The following is a 16,511-nucleotide window of genomic DNA, read 5'->3' as shown; positions in this document are numbered from 1 at the left end:
AACAAAATTATTTTTAAACTAAAAATCTTAAAATTAGAACTTTTAAAACCTAAAGCTTTTAAATATTTCATAATTAATGTTAAGCATTTCCACTACAACTGAAATACTTTTCAAATCGTTGTAAAACATACAAAAACTTATACTTTAACTATTTGAAAGTAAGCTTTTACAACAGTGAAAACACACATATGCTAAAGAGCTTTCATATTTGTAATAAGCTTTATGTAATTTGTATATAAACTTACAGCTTTTTACACATTTTATTAAACATAATTATAAATATATAATCCGAAAAATGCACCTCCCCACTAGAGCTCCTCTCTAACTTTCCCTCACTTTATATTTATATATAAAACAAATACAAATGGAATTGGCTTTTAAACATTAACTAAATCAATATGTATTTTTGTATTTTCTCTTTTCAATTTATTTCTTTCTTTACATTCCTTTTTATGTTTTCTTTTTTATCGTATTAAAAAAAAAAACATCTCTTTACTTTTTTTTAAATGTTAAACTTTGTTCACCATCAAATAAAAATCATTTTAATCACCTCGAAAAATATCGCTAAAACTATGAAAAAAACGAAACTATATAAAATTGAAATTTGAATTTTTATTTATCAAATAATAAAAAATTCAAATTCAATAGAAGATGTTCCGGCTCCGCCACGTAATGTCAAGGCTGCAACACAACCGCCAGATCATGTATTTCAACTAATGCCAGATGAAGCTGGTAAGAAAAGCATTGAATTTGTCTTAAAAAAAAAAAAAAAAAACTATAAAAAAATAGTTAACAAATTTAATTAGAGTTAGAACACGAATGTTACTACTCGTCTTGAAATATTAAATTTTTAAGCTCTTTTTTTCTTTTAAACCATTATTTGTTGAAAACGACAAGAACAAAGAGAATTTAAGGTTAAATAAATTTTTCCGAAGTGACCTTGTTTAATTTTTCTCAATTTTAAACCAAAAAACATAATAAAGAAGAAAAAGTAAAAAAAAAATTAAAACACTCTCGGTATTCTTCATACTTTATGTTTGTTTTTCTTTTGTTGTTCTATTTTGTTGCATGTTCCAATATACCCGAAGAAGCATGCTTCTTATCTGTATCTGTAGGAATTAATTAAAAACAGTAAATGATGTTTACCTTCTGTTTAAACAACAACAACAACAGCAGCAACATATACCTACATACATACATGTGTATATTTATAAAGGCAGGAGGCTAAGAAATGTTTATAGACATTTTTGCTGTTGGTTGTTGGTTGAATTTTTATATTTTACTCCTTTGTTTATTCGTTTGTTTGTATAAGTGTTTATTTATATGTAGTTATATATGTACATATGTGTATGGTAACCAAGTATTTATATGTATGTGGTGACCTACAAATATGTACACAAATCGTAAACAGCCGTGTTATATCCTTGGTGTATACATGTTTTTATATATACATATGTATATACCTACGTATAAGTCTGTCTATTTGTGTGTTTGTATTAAAACTTAATTTACACATGGTTAAATGTACCTTTTAAATATTACATTTAAATCTACGATTGTGTTCTCTTCTACATATATTTTCCCTTTCTCCGGTGTATTTTATTTGAAAATGATGTAAAGAAATTGTTGAAAATATACCTCTTTCTGTTGTTAAATTTTTAACCTGATTTTGTTTTGGGTTTATTTTATTTGTTGTTTACACTATCTGAGTTAATTTATTCAAACACCAACCTCTTTCCAACACTTTTGCCACCAACTAACCAATCAATCAACCAACCAAACTAACCACTATACCACAACCTTTACAGTCAATCCAACCTTAAAAAAGTAAAAAGTAAAGAAACAATTTTTTAATCATAGAAATTATGTTTTAAATTATAAAAGTATATTAAAGTACTAGTAACACAAATTTAAGGCCAAGCTTTAGCATTTATAAAAATGTATAAAAAGTTTCAGTTGAGTGTAGTTTCAATAAATTTGAGATATTATTGAGTATAAAACAATATGTTTGGATTTTTTAGGAAACTTATAATGATTCAGAATATATAATTTTATGGATCTACCGTTATTATTTCAATATGTTGCAAACATACACAGATGGACAGACACTCCTAGTCTTAGAACATATATTTCGGTATTAGCTCTCTATGTGTCTCTTTTAAAGTCTGAAATTTGTTCGAGTTTCAGAATGGATTACATTTCTCTAAGTTTTTATAACTGCATAACTACTTTTCAAAAAAAAAAAATCTTTTACTTAAGGACCAAATAGACAACACCAGCGGCTTAAAAAACAATCAATATTTTAAGTTTGTGCAAGTCTATTTTGTAATGTATGAGGGTGTTTCTTATTTATACAAATGTTTGCAGTTTGTTGGTACAAAAATTAAAAAAAAAATGGTTTTTATTAATAACAATTTTTTTTTGCAAAATTTCCATTTGTAAAAACTGTGATATACGGCTGTCAGATCTTACAACGTTGTCAGGAAGCTGTTCAGAAAATATCTATTAATCGTCTTACAATTTTTCGTTTGTAACATTGTCAGAAAAAGCATTACCGAAAATATTGCAAGACAAAATTTGTAAGTTGACAGTATTATTAAAAATTTTCTGCGCATTTTACTGCCAACGTTGTAAGATCTAACAATCGTGTATACATAGCCTAAGAATAGCTGGCATTTGTTCTTTACAAGTCCACAATAACGTCAAAAATTCAATGTTTGTAGGAGCAATGTTTGTGTACGGTGTGTTGTATTGAAAAAAAAAGTATGTTTGTCAAGCCGCTTGTGTAGTCTATTTGGTCCTTTTAAGTTTTATTGAGTTAATTTTTCTCGATCACCAGAACTGTCTTTAGTCTATGTGTAATCATTCTACAGGAAATTTCGGGTGACATGTTCTTTTCTTTCATGACAAATATTCTCTCTTTAAAATCTCTAGTCCATAAAGACCCTTGATTTCAAAACTTAAATATATTTATCGTTTATTTGGAAAATTTTTAGATTTGCTGTAATCTCTGGCTAATATTATTTTTGAAAATTTTAGAAGAGACTCTTTACAATGTCATTTAAAACCCATTTAATAACGAACTGATGTGCCGACTTGGTGTTCGCATTGAAAAATTAATAAAAACAAATTTTTAAATAATTAAATTTACTGACCTTTCAAATACCAAAAATTTAACAATATAAAATATAACTAATTTCTACAAAATATTAAACAGAAAACATCATTTAAAGCTTTTAAACTACAGTTAAATAGACAAAACAGCACCACAAAACCAAAACTAGTTTCTGTAGTAAAACCTTTTTCGAAACATAAAATAAATATTTTAGTATTATTATTGTTATTTCCGTATTTCTTTTAAATAGAAACAATGTAGAGGTTAAATACTTATTAATAATTTGTTATTTTTTTTTTACCGGACCCACCTCTCCTACCCCTTCACCCCTCACCTTAGAGCGTACGGTTTTTATTTAATATGTTATTTGTTATATAAGTATATATAATATAATTTTAATTCATTGTATGTGTATGTTGTTGTGTAATGCAACCCTGGATTTCGTGTACCTCTGGCGCTTACGTTTTCAACACAATTTCAATTTATTTCTGATTCTATTTTCTATATACATATATATATTTTTTTCACATTTCTATATTAATTTTTTACATGATTTTTTGTTTAAATCTTTAGTTTTATTTCCATAATTTTTTTCTCGTCCTTTCATTTGTTTATATACATACATATATAAATAAATATAGTTTTTTATGTTTCAAATTGTGCATAAAAACGTAAACGTTTTAAGCATTTGTTTATATAAATTCACCGAACAAGCAAAAACAGTAAAAAAATTAAAAAAAAATACGTCCTGTCTATGTTACAACATTTGAAGTGTTTTTGTGTATGTGTGTGTGTGTGAGAGAGTATATGTAGCTGTGCTTATGTGCGTGTAGGTTATTTTAACATTTTGTATAATTTTCTTTTTTGTATAGAAAAGGCATTTTATATGTTTGTTTCTTTTCTCTTCCGAGCCATTATAAACGCTTTACAACATCACTGGCTTGTTTTGTTTTTAAAAATGTGCATGTGTTTGGGTTTGTATATTTAATGTTCTCTCTCTCTTGTTGGTTTAAATTTTCGTCTCATATAATATCCAAGCTTTGTGGAAGCGAAAAAATCTTGCTCTATTCCGATTTGGCTGTCGGACTGATTGTCAGCTTTAGCTTTATGAAATATAATGATAGAACAAAGCGAGGTCAAAGTGAAAAATGTTTAAGTTTTAAAATAAGCATTAGGTAATCTCTACATTTTTATAACATGCTTATCTCAAAGGAATTAATTATTTAGAAATGTCTAGAAACTTTAGCTCATTCTGAAATTAAGTAAAAAGATTTATACATGTAAAAGCTCGTTCCACTAGTGGACCTGTCATCAAAGAATTTAGATTCTTAAAACATACTTATGTAAATTATTAAAGTATACTAATTATGTTAAAATGAAGATGAACAGATATTACTAAATGTCCCCAAACGTCTTTCGAAGTCTCGAAGGACATTTCCATAAACAAGATTAAATTTCATCAAAATCTCTCCATATATACTTGCAAAAATATTTTTTAATCACTACAGAATATGATAATATGATTTAGTCATCTAAAAGGACATCTGTATTGGACTAAGTCAATTCAACACCAACTACAAAAAATTTAAATTTTCAACTGTAGTTCTTCTCTAAGATCACTATGCACCATATCTTAAAATGTATCTTGAAGATCTGATTCTTCATAAGGATATCTGTTTAGATATCAATTATTTGCTTTAGAATGTGTTTTCGTAAGAAAGAATATTATAGATCTAGTTAAATGTCTCAGAGTTTGATTCGAACAGTATTAATTGAACCAGTAATGAAATAGTTCCCTTCGCTATGAGGATTTGGAACTCCTTGTAAAGAAGGGATTCTTTCTAAAACGGAAAAATATATTTACGGAATTATATTGGTCACATTTTCAACTCGTCAGAAATTTTTGTTAAACATTTTTCTTAAAACTGATTAAGTTATTATTAAACATATTTTCTCCAAACTTTCCACACAGCCTTCCTATATAAAAACAAATATTCTCATTTTGCCTACAACTACTCCATACACTTCTCAATTTGTTCAGTTAAAAATAACATGTATGAAACAAATAGAAAAAAAAAGAACAAAATGAAGAAGAAGCAAAATATTATAACACATGTACAATTTGTGTCAAGGCTGTTAATATTTTTTTTATTTCTTTTTTTTTCGTTTGTTTATATTCTGATGCACATATTGCGTATACGTACACATACATAATATAACTATGGACGTATGTATGTACGTACATACAAATGAAAATGTATGTGTGTCTCTTGTTTAAATGCAAGTAAGAAGCCTTTATTGTTGTTGATGTTGTTGTCGTTGTTGTTGTTGTATTTGTTATTGTGATTACGTTGTGCACAGTGGACGTCATTCGCATAAATTATTAAGGTCATCATCTTCCAACACCACCTATTACTCGTTCACATACATAGCCTCCTTCCTTCTTACTATAAGCAATTGTAACAAAAAAAAATTACAACAAAAAATTAACATTGCACATCTTACCCACACATACAATTCAATACAGGCATACATTATTACATACATACATATACAATCTTTATTTTTCTTTAATTGTATTTGTTTAATATTTGTTTTCCACTTAAGCACAGGTTGTGTTTAATTTTTATTTTCTTTGTTTTTATTTTCTTTTAAAAAAAAATCTTCAAAGTTATTTTCATGTTGAACAAAAAAATCTTAAAAATACTAAAATAAAACGCATAAATGTGCTTTAACTGCTTGTCTAGTCATTTAAATTTAAATAAAAACAATGTATTTTTATGTAATGTTTCCTTTCACTTAATATTAAAGGGTAGACAATATCCAAGATCAGTGATTTTGAGAGTAAATCAATTTTCAACTGAAAAATATCGTTTTGGGAAACAAAGCTTTGGATATATGTATGTATGGATGTATGTATGTATGTATGTATGTATGTATGTATGTATGTATGTATGTATGTATGTATGTATGTATGTATGTATGTATGTATGTATGTATGTATGTATGTATGTATTTATGTATGAATTTTAAACTGAACAAATTTATTTTATGTTGAAAGTTTACATTGTGAAACTACATTGATTTTATAAATTACACCTGCACGTATACGTATTAAAGATTTAATAAAATTTCAAATATTAAGTATACGCCTAATTTAGAATAGAAATACAAACTTGCGGATGCGGGTGCGTTTTCTGCATCCCAGAGAAAATGTAAATTAAATGTAGTGCAGCTACGGTTGAGGATTTTGCAGCCATTTTATTGTTTTTTGTTTTTGTATTTCATAGTTTATTTATTCACCACATGGTTTTTGTTCATTAAAAGTATGAATGGCATGGCAACTCTAAATGTAAACGAGAGAAAATCCGTAAACAAATTAAAATACCTTTTAATTTGGGGCGGATTTCTTCAACGATTTAAGTTGTCAAAACTCAATATAAAAAATATCCGTCTCCGCAGTATTGTATTTCTACCCTTACTAAAGCTTTTACATACTTTCTTAAAGAGAAAAGTATTAACATTTTTAAATTTTTTTGCCATTTATTTTTCATGACATAAGTTTCAACTTAGCTTTAAAGAGTATATCGAAACTCCGAACGACTTGCAAGACAAAAACCTGAAAATTTTAACTTTTTGGCAAAATTTGGGGGCCCATTAAAAGAAGTAAGTTTCAACTTAGCTCTAAAGAGTATATCGAAACTCCGAACGACTTGCAAGACAAAAACCTGAAAACTTTAACTTTTTGGCAAAATTTGGGGGCCCATTAAAAAGTAGTTGGCTTTGATATTTTATTACATAGTGGTATCCCTATATGGTAATATACTATATTTTTGTGTCGTACTAAGTAACTAAGTAATATTATTTAAATTAGGTATGAAAATGTTTACTTAATTTCAATAAAACTTTTTGTTATTTATTTTCTTACTGCAGATATTTTCTTTAAACAATTTCAGTCTTAACAACAAAATTTTTATATCAACTACATACTACAGTTCAATAAAACACCCAAGGCAATAACTTAAAAAACAATTTCAAAAAAATATAAATTCTTTACTTAAGCAATACTATGCACCATAAGAAGAAAAAATAAAAAGTATAAAAAAAATATTCCAAAAAAAAAAAACCAATTAAGGACAACTAAAAAGAACAAGGAAAATTAGCATACTTTTAGGAAACATACAAACGCATAACTGCAACAGCACACAGGATATTGTTACGTACAAACTGGCCCAATGCACTCATTCACATAGTACATACAAATGCAAATAGTATTTTACGTATGTCTCTATGAATGTAACAAAGTGAAGTAACAATTTTATATGGATGTATGTATGCTAGCATGTATTAAAATGAATGGATAAACGAACGAGTGAATGAAAAAATGTCAAGCAAATAACTGCAGTGCAGTAAAAACAAATACATGCGAAAAAAACTACACTCACACACAAAAAAATGAAACATTTTAAATAAAGGACACTCACTTTATGCACAAAAAAATTATTTACTTATGAAAAAAAGACACTAACAAGAACAACAATAACAATGTTAAATTGTATCAACAAAATGGAACGAAATTTTTTTTTAAAAATAAAAACATACATATTTTTCTTTAAATCATAGTTTTAACTATTTTTTTGTATTATGCATAAATTTCTCATTGAGGAACTATTTCTGTATAAAAAATGTATCTAAATGTGAAACATTTTCTATAAAAAAATTTATCTAAATGAGAAACATTTTCTATATGAAAAATGTGTATTATTGAGAAGCAATGTGTATTATTAGAAAATCAAGTTTGATTTAAAATAAATACAACTTAAAATATATATCCAGGAGGTGATGATAGGTTTTAGGAAGTCAAATATGCAGCTGTTTTGGCATTAGTCAATTCAATGTAAATATATAAGTAGGCTAATTATATAAAATGTTTAAAATTTTCTTGGAATTCTAAACTAAGCCACTATCCCTCCCCCTTATAGAAAAAATAACTTTATAAACTGCACAAACACGCACAATTTTCTACTGTAGAAAAAAAAAATGTCTTTTATTTTAGCACAAACTTTTCTCATGCATAAATACTACAATAATTGTTGATATTTTTCTTTATACTTCTTATTATTTAACTGTTTTATTTAAAGTAAATTTTTAATTTTATAAATTTTTCTTTTCAAGTTTATACTTTTTATTGTTTTTTCTTAAACAAAAAAATAAACTTTTGTTTTAACATACAAAAAAAATTTTGTTTTATCATTTTCTATTTTATTTTTTTATTTATTTGCAGACCTTTTAGCCTATTTTGACATTTATTTTCATACCGATTCAAATGGATCGATTGTTTATTCACCGCCTAAATTAAAATTAAAAGGTACTGAAATATATTTTTTTTCCTTTTTTGTTTCTTTGTTTATTCTATATTATATTTTTATTTTATGTTTTAATTAAAAAGTACTTACACACACTCACACACACATTTATATAAATTATTTTGTCATCATGAAAAGTTTTCTACAGTAATTAAGTTTAATACTTGTACTATACTAAATACAATAAAACATAAACAGTTTTCATGTTCAGAGAAAGTAGTAGAAAGCCAAAAGTGTGTGTTTATTATAAATAAGAAAAAAGAAACTCATAAAATATAGTCATAAAAATTTATATTGTAGTAGTTATAGTATATTTTAAAATTTTCTTCCAACAAATTCATAAAGTATTTACTATTTAAGTTAGAGGGTACTGTTTAAAAATCCTATAAATTTTAAAGGTCATTTTTTTAAAACAATCTAAAAAATGTTGCCTTGACATGCAAAGCAACCATTGTCATAATTTTCTATAATTTTTCTCTTTCCTTTTGTGGTTTTTTTGTTTGATAGCAGAGCTGTCCAGTAGTCGTTAAAGTAATAAGAAGGTTAAATGATAAAAAGAAAATTTAAAATTAAATACGTAAAATATCTTTCATTGAACAAGATATTGACTAACATATTTCTCATAAAGAAAATGAATACTTTCCAATATGAAACATTTGTTTAAGAGTGATTACTTTTCTATAGGATAAACTTCCTAAAAGAAAATTGTGTCTCATTGAGAAGAATTCTATAAATTTTCTATAAGAAAACTGTGTTTCATTGAGAATAGCTTTTTTAAAGGAAAACTGCATCTCTTTTAAAGTAATTTTTTATAGGAAAACTATATCTCATTAATCCAAATTTTCTAAACCAAAACTGTGTCTCATTGGCACAAGTTTTCGACAAGATAACTTTGTCTCATTGGAAACAATTTTCTTAAAGAAAACTGTGTCTCATTGGGATACATTTTCTATACGAAAACTACGTCTCATTAGGACAGAGTTTTCATAAGATAACTGTATCTCATTGAGACAAATTGTCTATAAGAAAAATACGTTTCATTAAGATAAATTTTCTATATAAAAAAGTGTCTAATTGAGATATACTTTCTACAAGAAATCTGTGTGTTATCAAAGAATATCTCAAATTTCCCATTGGGAAAAATTCTATAAAAAACTATATTTCTCTTGAACATATTTTCTAAATGAAAATTGTATTTCATGGAGACAATTTTTTATATGAAAACATGTGTTTCAAAGTTTAAAATTCTCTATGCGAAATATATCTTTTATTAGAGACACTTATTCTAATTTGTCTAAATGTATCACCCGTCGAACCATAACTAGATATTATATCTGGTGTAAAAATCGCAAAACTCATCAGTTTTCTAAACAAAAATCTCTTCAACAGCAAAGTGTTTATTTTGCAAAAAACTCAATAATTCTGTACAGCTCTGTAAATGTTTTTGTTTAACTCGAATTGTAAGGATTATTACTGTGGTAATTTTTTCAACAAAAAAAATGGCATACAAAAAGACCAACAAAAAATTTCCTAAAAGCTCTAACACTCGTAAAATGCACAACAATTAAATTTAAATTTACATTTTTTTTTTTGCACATAACTTAAAAGGCAAAAAGAAAACTAACTGTTCATTGTTTTTACCTAAAACACTTTGATAATTTCACAAAAATAAAGAAAACAATATTTAAGTACCACACAGGCTCGTAAACCTGGCCTTTAAAAAATGTGCTTTTTACAGTTTTGAATTGTTGTCGTGGTATGTTGTATGTATGTATGTATGAGTCTGATTGTTTTTTACTGTTTTTTGCCAGGTTGTTGTTGGTTTTCTACTGCTTTGACATTTTTGTTATTGTGCTTAGTAATGGCATGAGTATGTATATATACAAACACACACATACACATAAAACTTTGTAGAACACATATTTCCGGTGTTGTCCTTAATGCGCTTAAGTAATGTTTTATTTCCTTTCTCAATTTCTGTTTTGAATACAAGGATTCTTGCTTACTTTCTTTGTTTTTTTTTTATTTTATTATTTAAGCACTACAAAAAGATGAATATAAATAAAATACGGAATGGATAAAAACAAGAAAATGTTTAGTGTTTTGTTTCCTTGAGACCAACCAAAAGGACCTAAAACTCTACTTAATATTATATGACTACTAACAATACCTTTCCCCTTCTTCTCCAACTCCTTACAGTGTTGTTTATTTACCATACAAGTGTCTGTTTTGTTACCTTTAATGCGTTTGTGTTTTTAGTAAGTTTTTTTTTCTTCCTTTAGTTTTGTTCTTATTTTCTATTATTTTTTTATGTTTGTGACCCTTATTCGTTTTATGTCTGTGTTTATGTGAGTGTCCTTTGAAGTTATTTTGTTGCTGGTATTTTTTTTATATTTTTTCCTTTATTTTTTTACTGTCATAAATAACAATTGTACTTTTGACATTTTTTTCATGTTGTTTACTTTTTTTTGTATTTTTCTTACATTTTTTTCCGGACTTTGTTGTTTTGTCCTGTGAGTCCTTTTTATGGGTTTTAATTTTATATTCAGTTTTTTGTTCTTTTGTTCAGTTTTTGCTGTTTATTTCTGTGTATGAAAGTGTGTGTGTGTATGTGTAGTTGTTGTTGCTGTCATGTCTAACACCTTAGCAAGTTGTCAGTAGAAATCAACATTTTAGTTTCTTGTTTTTCATTTTAACTGGCCGGCGAAATGGTGGAATTTATAATGTTTTCGACGTTCTTATCTTTAATTTATTTCAAAATAAATTGAATAACAAATGTTATTTTCATTTAATTTTTCTTATTAGAATATATAAATACATTTAAAATTCCCGAAATACAAAAATATATTAAGATCTCCCAAGTTTACGAAAATCTGAGCTTTGGAGTGACACAGCTAATACTCATTACCTCAGGTGTCCTTGCATAGACCGGCTTTAAGAAGAAATAGTTTCACAATAAATAGTCAATAAAGTCTAATAAAGTATTTAAGTAATAACACTTAATCGATTTTTTGATCGACTTGAATTGAATACCAACCTAATGTATCCATTAGCATTAATATAACAAACACACACATACAAAAAACTCTATACATATTTGCCTAATTACCACTTTAAAAGCATTCGAACATTAATATTGATCATATCAAAAAATTATACTATTAAAATCGTTTTGCAAAGAAATTTTAACAAATGTGTACATATCGTATGCCAATTATAAGAGAGAAAAATTCAATACGTGATAACACAACATGAAAATAATATGAAAAGAAATTATTATCATACACATATGGATTTCTAAAGAATACATACACATATTTACAAATACATACATATGTTTGTACATACTATAATTGCAGTCAATGCATATACTTGTATAATTTTCATGTTTCAGCATATGCAAACTATAGAATGCGTATGCAAAATTTAACGATTTAAATTGAAATACAATAATATCTCATTATTTTATACTATTATGAAAAACCAATAAAATAATTTTTAAAATTATATTTTGCTCATATTATGGAAATCGAAGAACTTTTATTATTTGCAAACATATTTTAAATTTTAAATGGTAAACTTAATGTAGAGATTTTTATGATTATTATAAGAAGCAATATATTTTCATATAAATATATGTATAACAAGATAGGATATACATTAGAGTGGGTCGATCTCTATGGACAAAAAAAAGTTGAGTCAGTCACCCACTAGGATTAAAGATATATTAATAACATTTCCAAAAATATAAAAATAATTTTTTTGCCACGCCTAGAAATACTGCCCTTTTTGTTTTTTATATAATACGTCGCCATTTTAGGTCCGATCGTAACATATCATATATCAGTGAATGTGGCTTGTCGGCAGCTACATTTCACTCTTAGACGACTTTTTAATTCAACATCATATTCTATGCGCGACTTCTGATATCTCGGATCCTTCCCCAAAATCAGTAATTGCGGCTATGCAGGATTAAAGAGCATTTAATAATAAAAAAAATATTTGCTTTTAAAATGTTCACTTTTACGCCTAAACACCTATTTTACGGATATTTTAAAATGTTCAAATTGTGCAAAAAGGGCGGTATTTCTAGGCGTGGCAAAAAAATATTTTTTATATTTTTGGAAATGTTATTAACATATCTTTAATCGTAGGGGGTGACTGACTCAACTTTTTTTTCGACCCACCCTAATATACATGCTATATCTTACACCCAAAAGCATAAATGCACAAAGAATTTTGAAATTTTGATAACAATGAACTTTGGATGAGTAGGACTGAATGACTTCAACTCCATATATAATACCAAATTTAAACTATATTCTAGGAGCCATTTTCATTGTGCTAGGAGTAAATAATGTCTTTCCGCTTAAATTTTGTTGAAAGGATTTCAGTTACCATAATATTTATAGACATTCAAATCGTTTCTACGAAATTCAGCATGATAAACTAGTTTTGAATTTGTCGAAATTCTTCGATTTTTATGTAAACTATGTGGAATCATTAGACAAACATTCTAGATAAAAATGAACATTTGATCCAAAGATTTACGTGGGTACATCAACTCAGAAAATTATTTCAAGACGATTTTTTTAAGGTACTTTAAGGGTTTAAAAAATTTAAGCTTATTAACTCCTACTATATGGACATTATCGTCATCGCTTTAACTCCTCATCTTTGTCATCCCTTTCGTGTTTTCAATAGACATGAATATATACAAAAGTAAATCGTTCAGAGCCATATCTAGCCCCTAAATGGGAGCAAAAAAGAGATGATTCTAAAAAGAAAATTTAATTTTCAATGTTTCAGTGAAAAAGGTTAAGCAATAGAGTTCATAATAATGGCATCATAGTGCTTTTTACATATAAAAATTGGAAAAAAAGAAGTCATCACAGATTTTAGATGTTCGGTACACGCCCACCTCCCACACATGTCGAATAATAACACATAATAATGAATAGTCGTAAAGAGGATATATTAGGTTTGTGCTGATGTTTGTAATGCATAGTAACATTGGTCCTATTGGCCGATTTAACTCTGTCCGGCCGTCTGTACTTCCGTGCATGTTAACCTTGTATTCAAACTACAGGTCGCAATTTTTAATTTAATGATATTTGGTATATGATCTCCCATTGTTCAAGGAACAAACCTTACTGAAAATGGTTGAGAGCGGTACATTATTTCACCTAGCCCCCATACAACTGAAGCCCCGAATAGGGCTTATAAACTTTGTAATCAAACTATAGGTCGCAATTTTGAAGATAATTTAACGAAATTTGTACATAAACTCTTCTAGTCTCATAAATGAAACCATAGGGCAATAAATTGGTTAAGATTGGTTAATTATTTTACCCAGCCTCCATACAACTGAATCCCCTAAGAGGGCTTTTAAGCCTTATAATGAAACTACAGATCGCACTTTTGGAGATAATTAAATAAAATTTGCACATGATCTTTTATGGTACCAGAGGCGAAGCCTATTGAAATGCTCTTATAGAATCATATGCAATTCAGTTTCATTATTCGAATTAAAAAGAAATTAAAACTTTTACTTTAACTTCAACTTCAAATGGTTAACACAATTTTTATTTTCTTTAACATATCATTGCGTCAACTATTTACAGTTCATTAATTTTGTTTAATAATTTAATATATAGAAATAATGCAGGATAAACAGGTAATCCAAAAAGTATACAATTAAATATTAGTTGAAAAAAAGAGCTTTAAAATTTTAATATAAATTAGTCTTAACATTAATATATATTATTAACATGAATTTTAATTAAAAAAACTAATCAACAATATTTTCTCTTCTTTATACATTTCTTCCTTAAATTCTATTTAATTTCTTACATATACAGGACCCAAGCCAGGACCACCACGTAATCTAACCGTAACCGAGGTATCAAATGGTTTTCTTATCTCTTGGCAAGCACCATTGGAACGTGCCCATATCGTTAAATTTTATACAATAAAATATCGTACAGATGCTCAATGGAAAACATTAAATCGCGGTCAAATACGACCCGAAGAAACACAATATTTAGTTAAGAATTTAGTTGGTGGTCGTACGTATTATTTTCGCGTTTTAGCCAATTCGGAAAAATCTTATGAATCCAGTGATGAAGTTAAATTTCCGGTACCGGCTCGAGTCAAACATAAAGCAATAACAGCCGGTGTCGTTGGGGGCATCCTGTTTTTTATAGTTGCGATCATTTTATCGGTTTGTGCCGTAAAAATTTGCAATAAACGTAAACGACGAAAACAGGAAAAAGGTAAAAACAAACAATGACAGTTTTCAATTAATAAAAAAAAACAAAAGCATTGAAATGGTACTTTTTTATACTTTCTCTAACTAAAAATAATAAAACTAACTCTCTATCTAATTCTATTGAAATTTAAAAAAAAAAAAGATTTTTATTTTGTTAAATTGTAAATTTTTTAAAAAAAAAGTAATTGATTTAGTATTTTACTTTCAAAAAAAAACTACTAAATATTAATGGCAACGTTATATTCTTTAACTTAAAATTAAATTATAAAAATTGAATTTATTTCAAAAATTGAATATGTTATTAAAACATAAAATTAAGAAATCAATTTTGCCATTTCAATTGGATTTTCTATAATTTAAGTTATTCTCTATATGATTTTGTATTGTTTTATTCTTTCTGTGGTTTTTAAATAACACAATTGTTAAAAAATAACAATAACTTTAAAGTAAATTAAATTTAAATTTATTTTATTTTATTTGTTTATTTATTTAAATTTTGTATTATTTTTATTATACTTTATTTTTTGTTATTTTTTATTGGTGATGGTTAATAGAATTTATTTGTATAATTTTAGAGGAAAGGTTGCATGTTGTCATACATATTCATAAAAGTATTCATCATTTATATATTTTTCATAAAAATCATTATTTACCTTTAACTGATTTTTTTATAATTTATAAAAATGTTTATTAATGTGAGAATATTTAGAAAACTATAAAAATAATGGATCTACATATATATTTACATATGTAGTTTAAATTTTAATAATTTTCTATTAGGGAGTCTTATTAGATTTTAAAATTAAAAAAAAATAAATTTTGAGATGATCTAATATAACATCAATTCCAAGATATTTAATCAAAGTTCCACTAAAGTTTGGCAATAACAAAAAATTGTTTCATTGTCCCCATTGAATGCTTTTTTCGACACTTTCAATTTCGTATATTTGTGGGCTTAATCATACATAGTATATGTATTGGAATTTATCTAAAATTTACTTGTTGTGAGTAGTCTTATATGGTTCCACCCATTGTTTAATTTATCCAAGCGACCGCCAATGCACTCTCACCCATGTTTCTAATTTAGATTAACTTTCTTGAGCTAGAAGGGATGGGTAAGTAGTGAGTATTTTGGTACTCTTATGACCCTAATAGTATTTCATTATGCAACAGTTACAGTCCATTATGGACCTTAGTAGCCTTTGAGCTTCAATATTGTTGACATAATATTTTTTGAAATCTACTTTTCACATTCAGTTATTGTAAGTAATTCTGTCTGACTAGTGGTAAGTTAGACTGTCATGAATAGCACTTCTGTTTCGGGGTATTTATTTAAATCAATATCTGAAATTATATTTGTCTTAATACTTAGTAAAATATATTTCTATATTATTGGTATTGGTTTTCTCTTCTTAACAATCCTCTTGACATGCTATATATTCGTTTGGAAAACCACGTCCAATGATCTTATAGGAAATTTTTTGTTCTACCAACTGTTTTATAACTCCTTGAGGCAATATTGGAGTTGTTCATCCATCTTTTTAATTTGGCTCTCGTTGCATAGAATAGTTATGCGTTCGTATATTTCTACATAAATTTCTATATTATTGATCATGGTTTTTTCTTCTTAACGATCCTCTTGACAAATATTCGTCTCGACAAAGCACGTCTAAAGGTTCCAAAAGAAAATATGGGCTTTTACGGCCATCCTTTTAATTTAACTCTCGTTGCATACAATAGTTTCACCTTCGTCCAATTA

General features: G+C 26.8%; 1 protein-coding gene across 5 annotated transcripts in view; it reads left to right on the top strand.

Annotated features, from left to right (window-relative positions):
- Nucleotides 1-16,511, top strand: part of LOC111675200 (protein turtle) — a 157,404-nt gene that overhangs the window by 124,345 nt on the left and 16,548 nt on the right. For 4 of the 5 annotated variants that reach the window (XM_046956450.1, XM_046956451.1, XM_046956452.1 and 1 more), the window contains exons 9-10: nucleotides 649-732; nucleotides 14,343-14,756. In XM_046956450.1, the coding sequence (XP_046812406.1) occupies nucleotides 649-732; nucleotides 14,343-14,756 (498 nt within the window). Of the gene's footprint in view, nucleotides 1-648; nucleotides 733-8,399; nucleotides 8,484-14,342; nucleotides 14,757-16,511 lie in introns of all 5 variants that reach the window. The other variant, XM_046956454.1, reaches the window with a different exon arrangement.

Source organism: Lucilia cuprina, chromosome 2, assembly GCF_022045245.1.
Source record: "Lucilia cuprina isolate Lc7/37 chromosome 2, ASM2204524v1, whole genome shotgun sequence".
In the NCBI taxonomy this organism is placed as follows: Eukaryota; Metazoa; Arthropoda; class Insecta; order Diptera; family Calliphoridae; genus Lucilia; species Lucilia cuprina.
The sequence above is the reverse complement of the archived record's forward strand: the minus strand, read 5'-3'. Positions and strand labels throughout refer to the sequence as shown.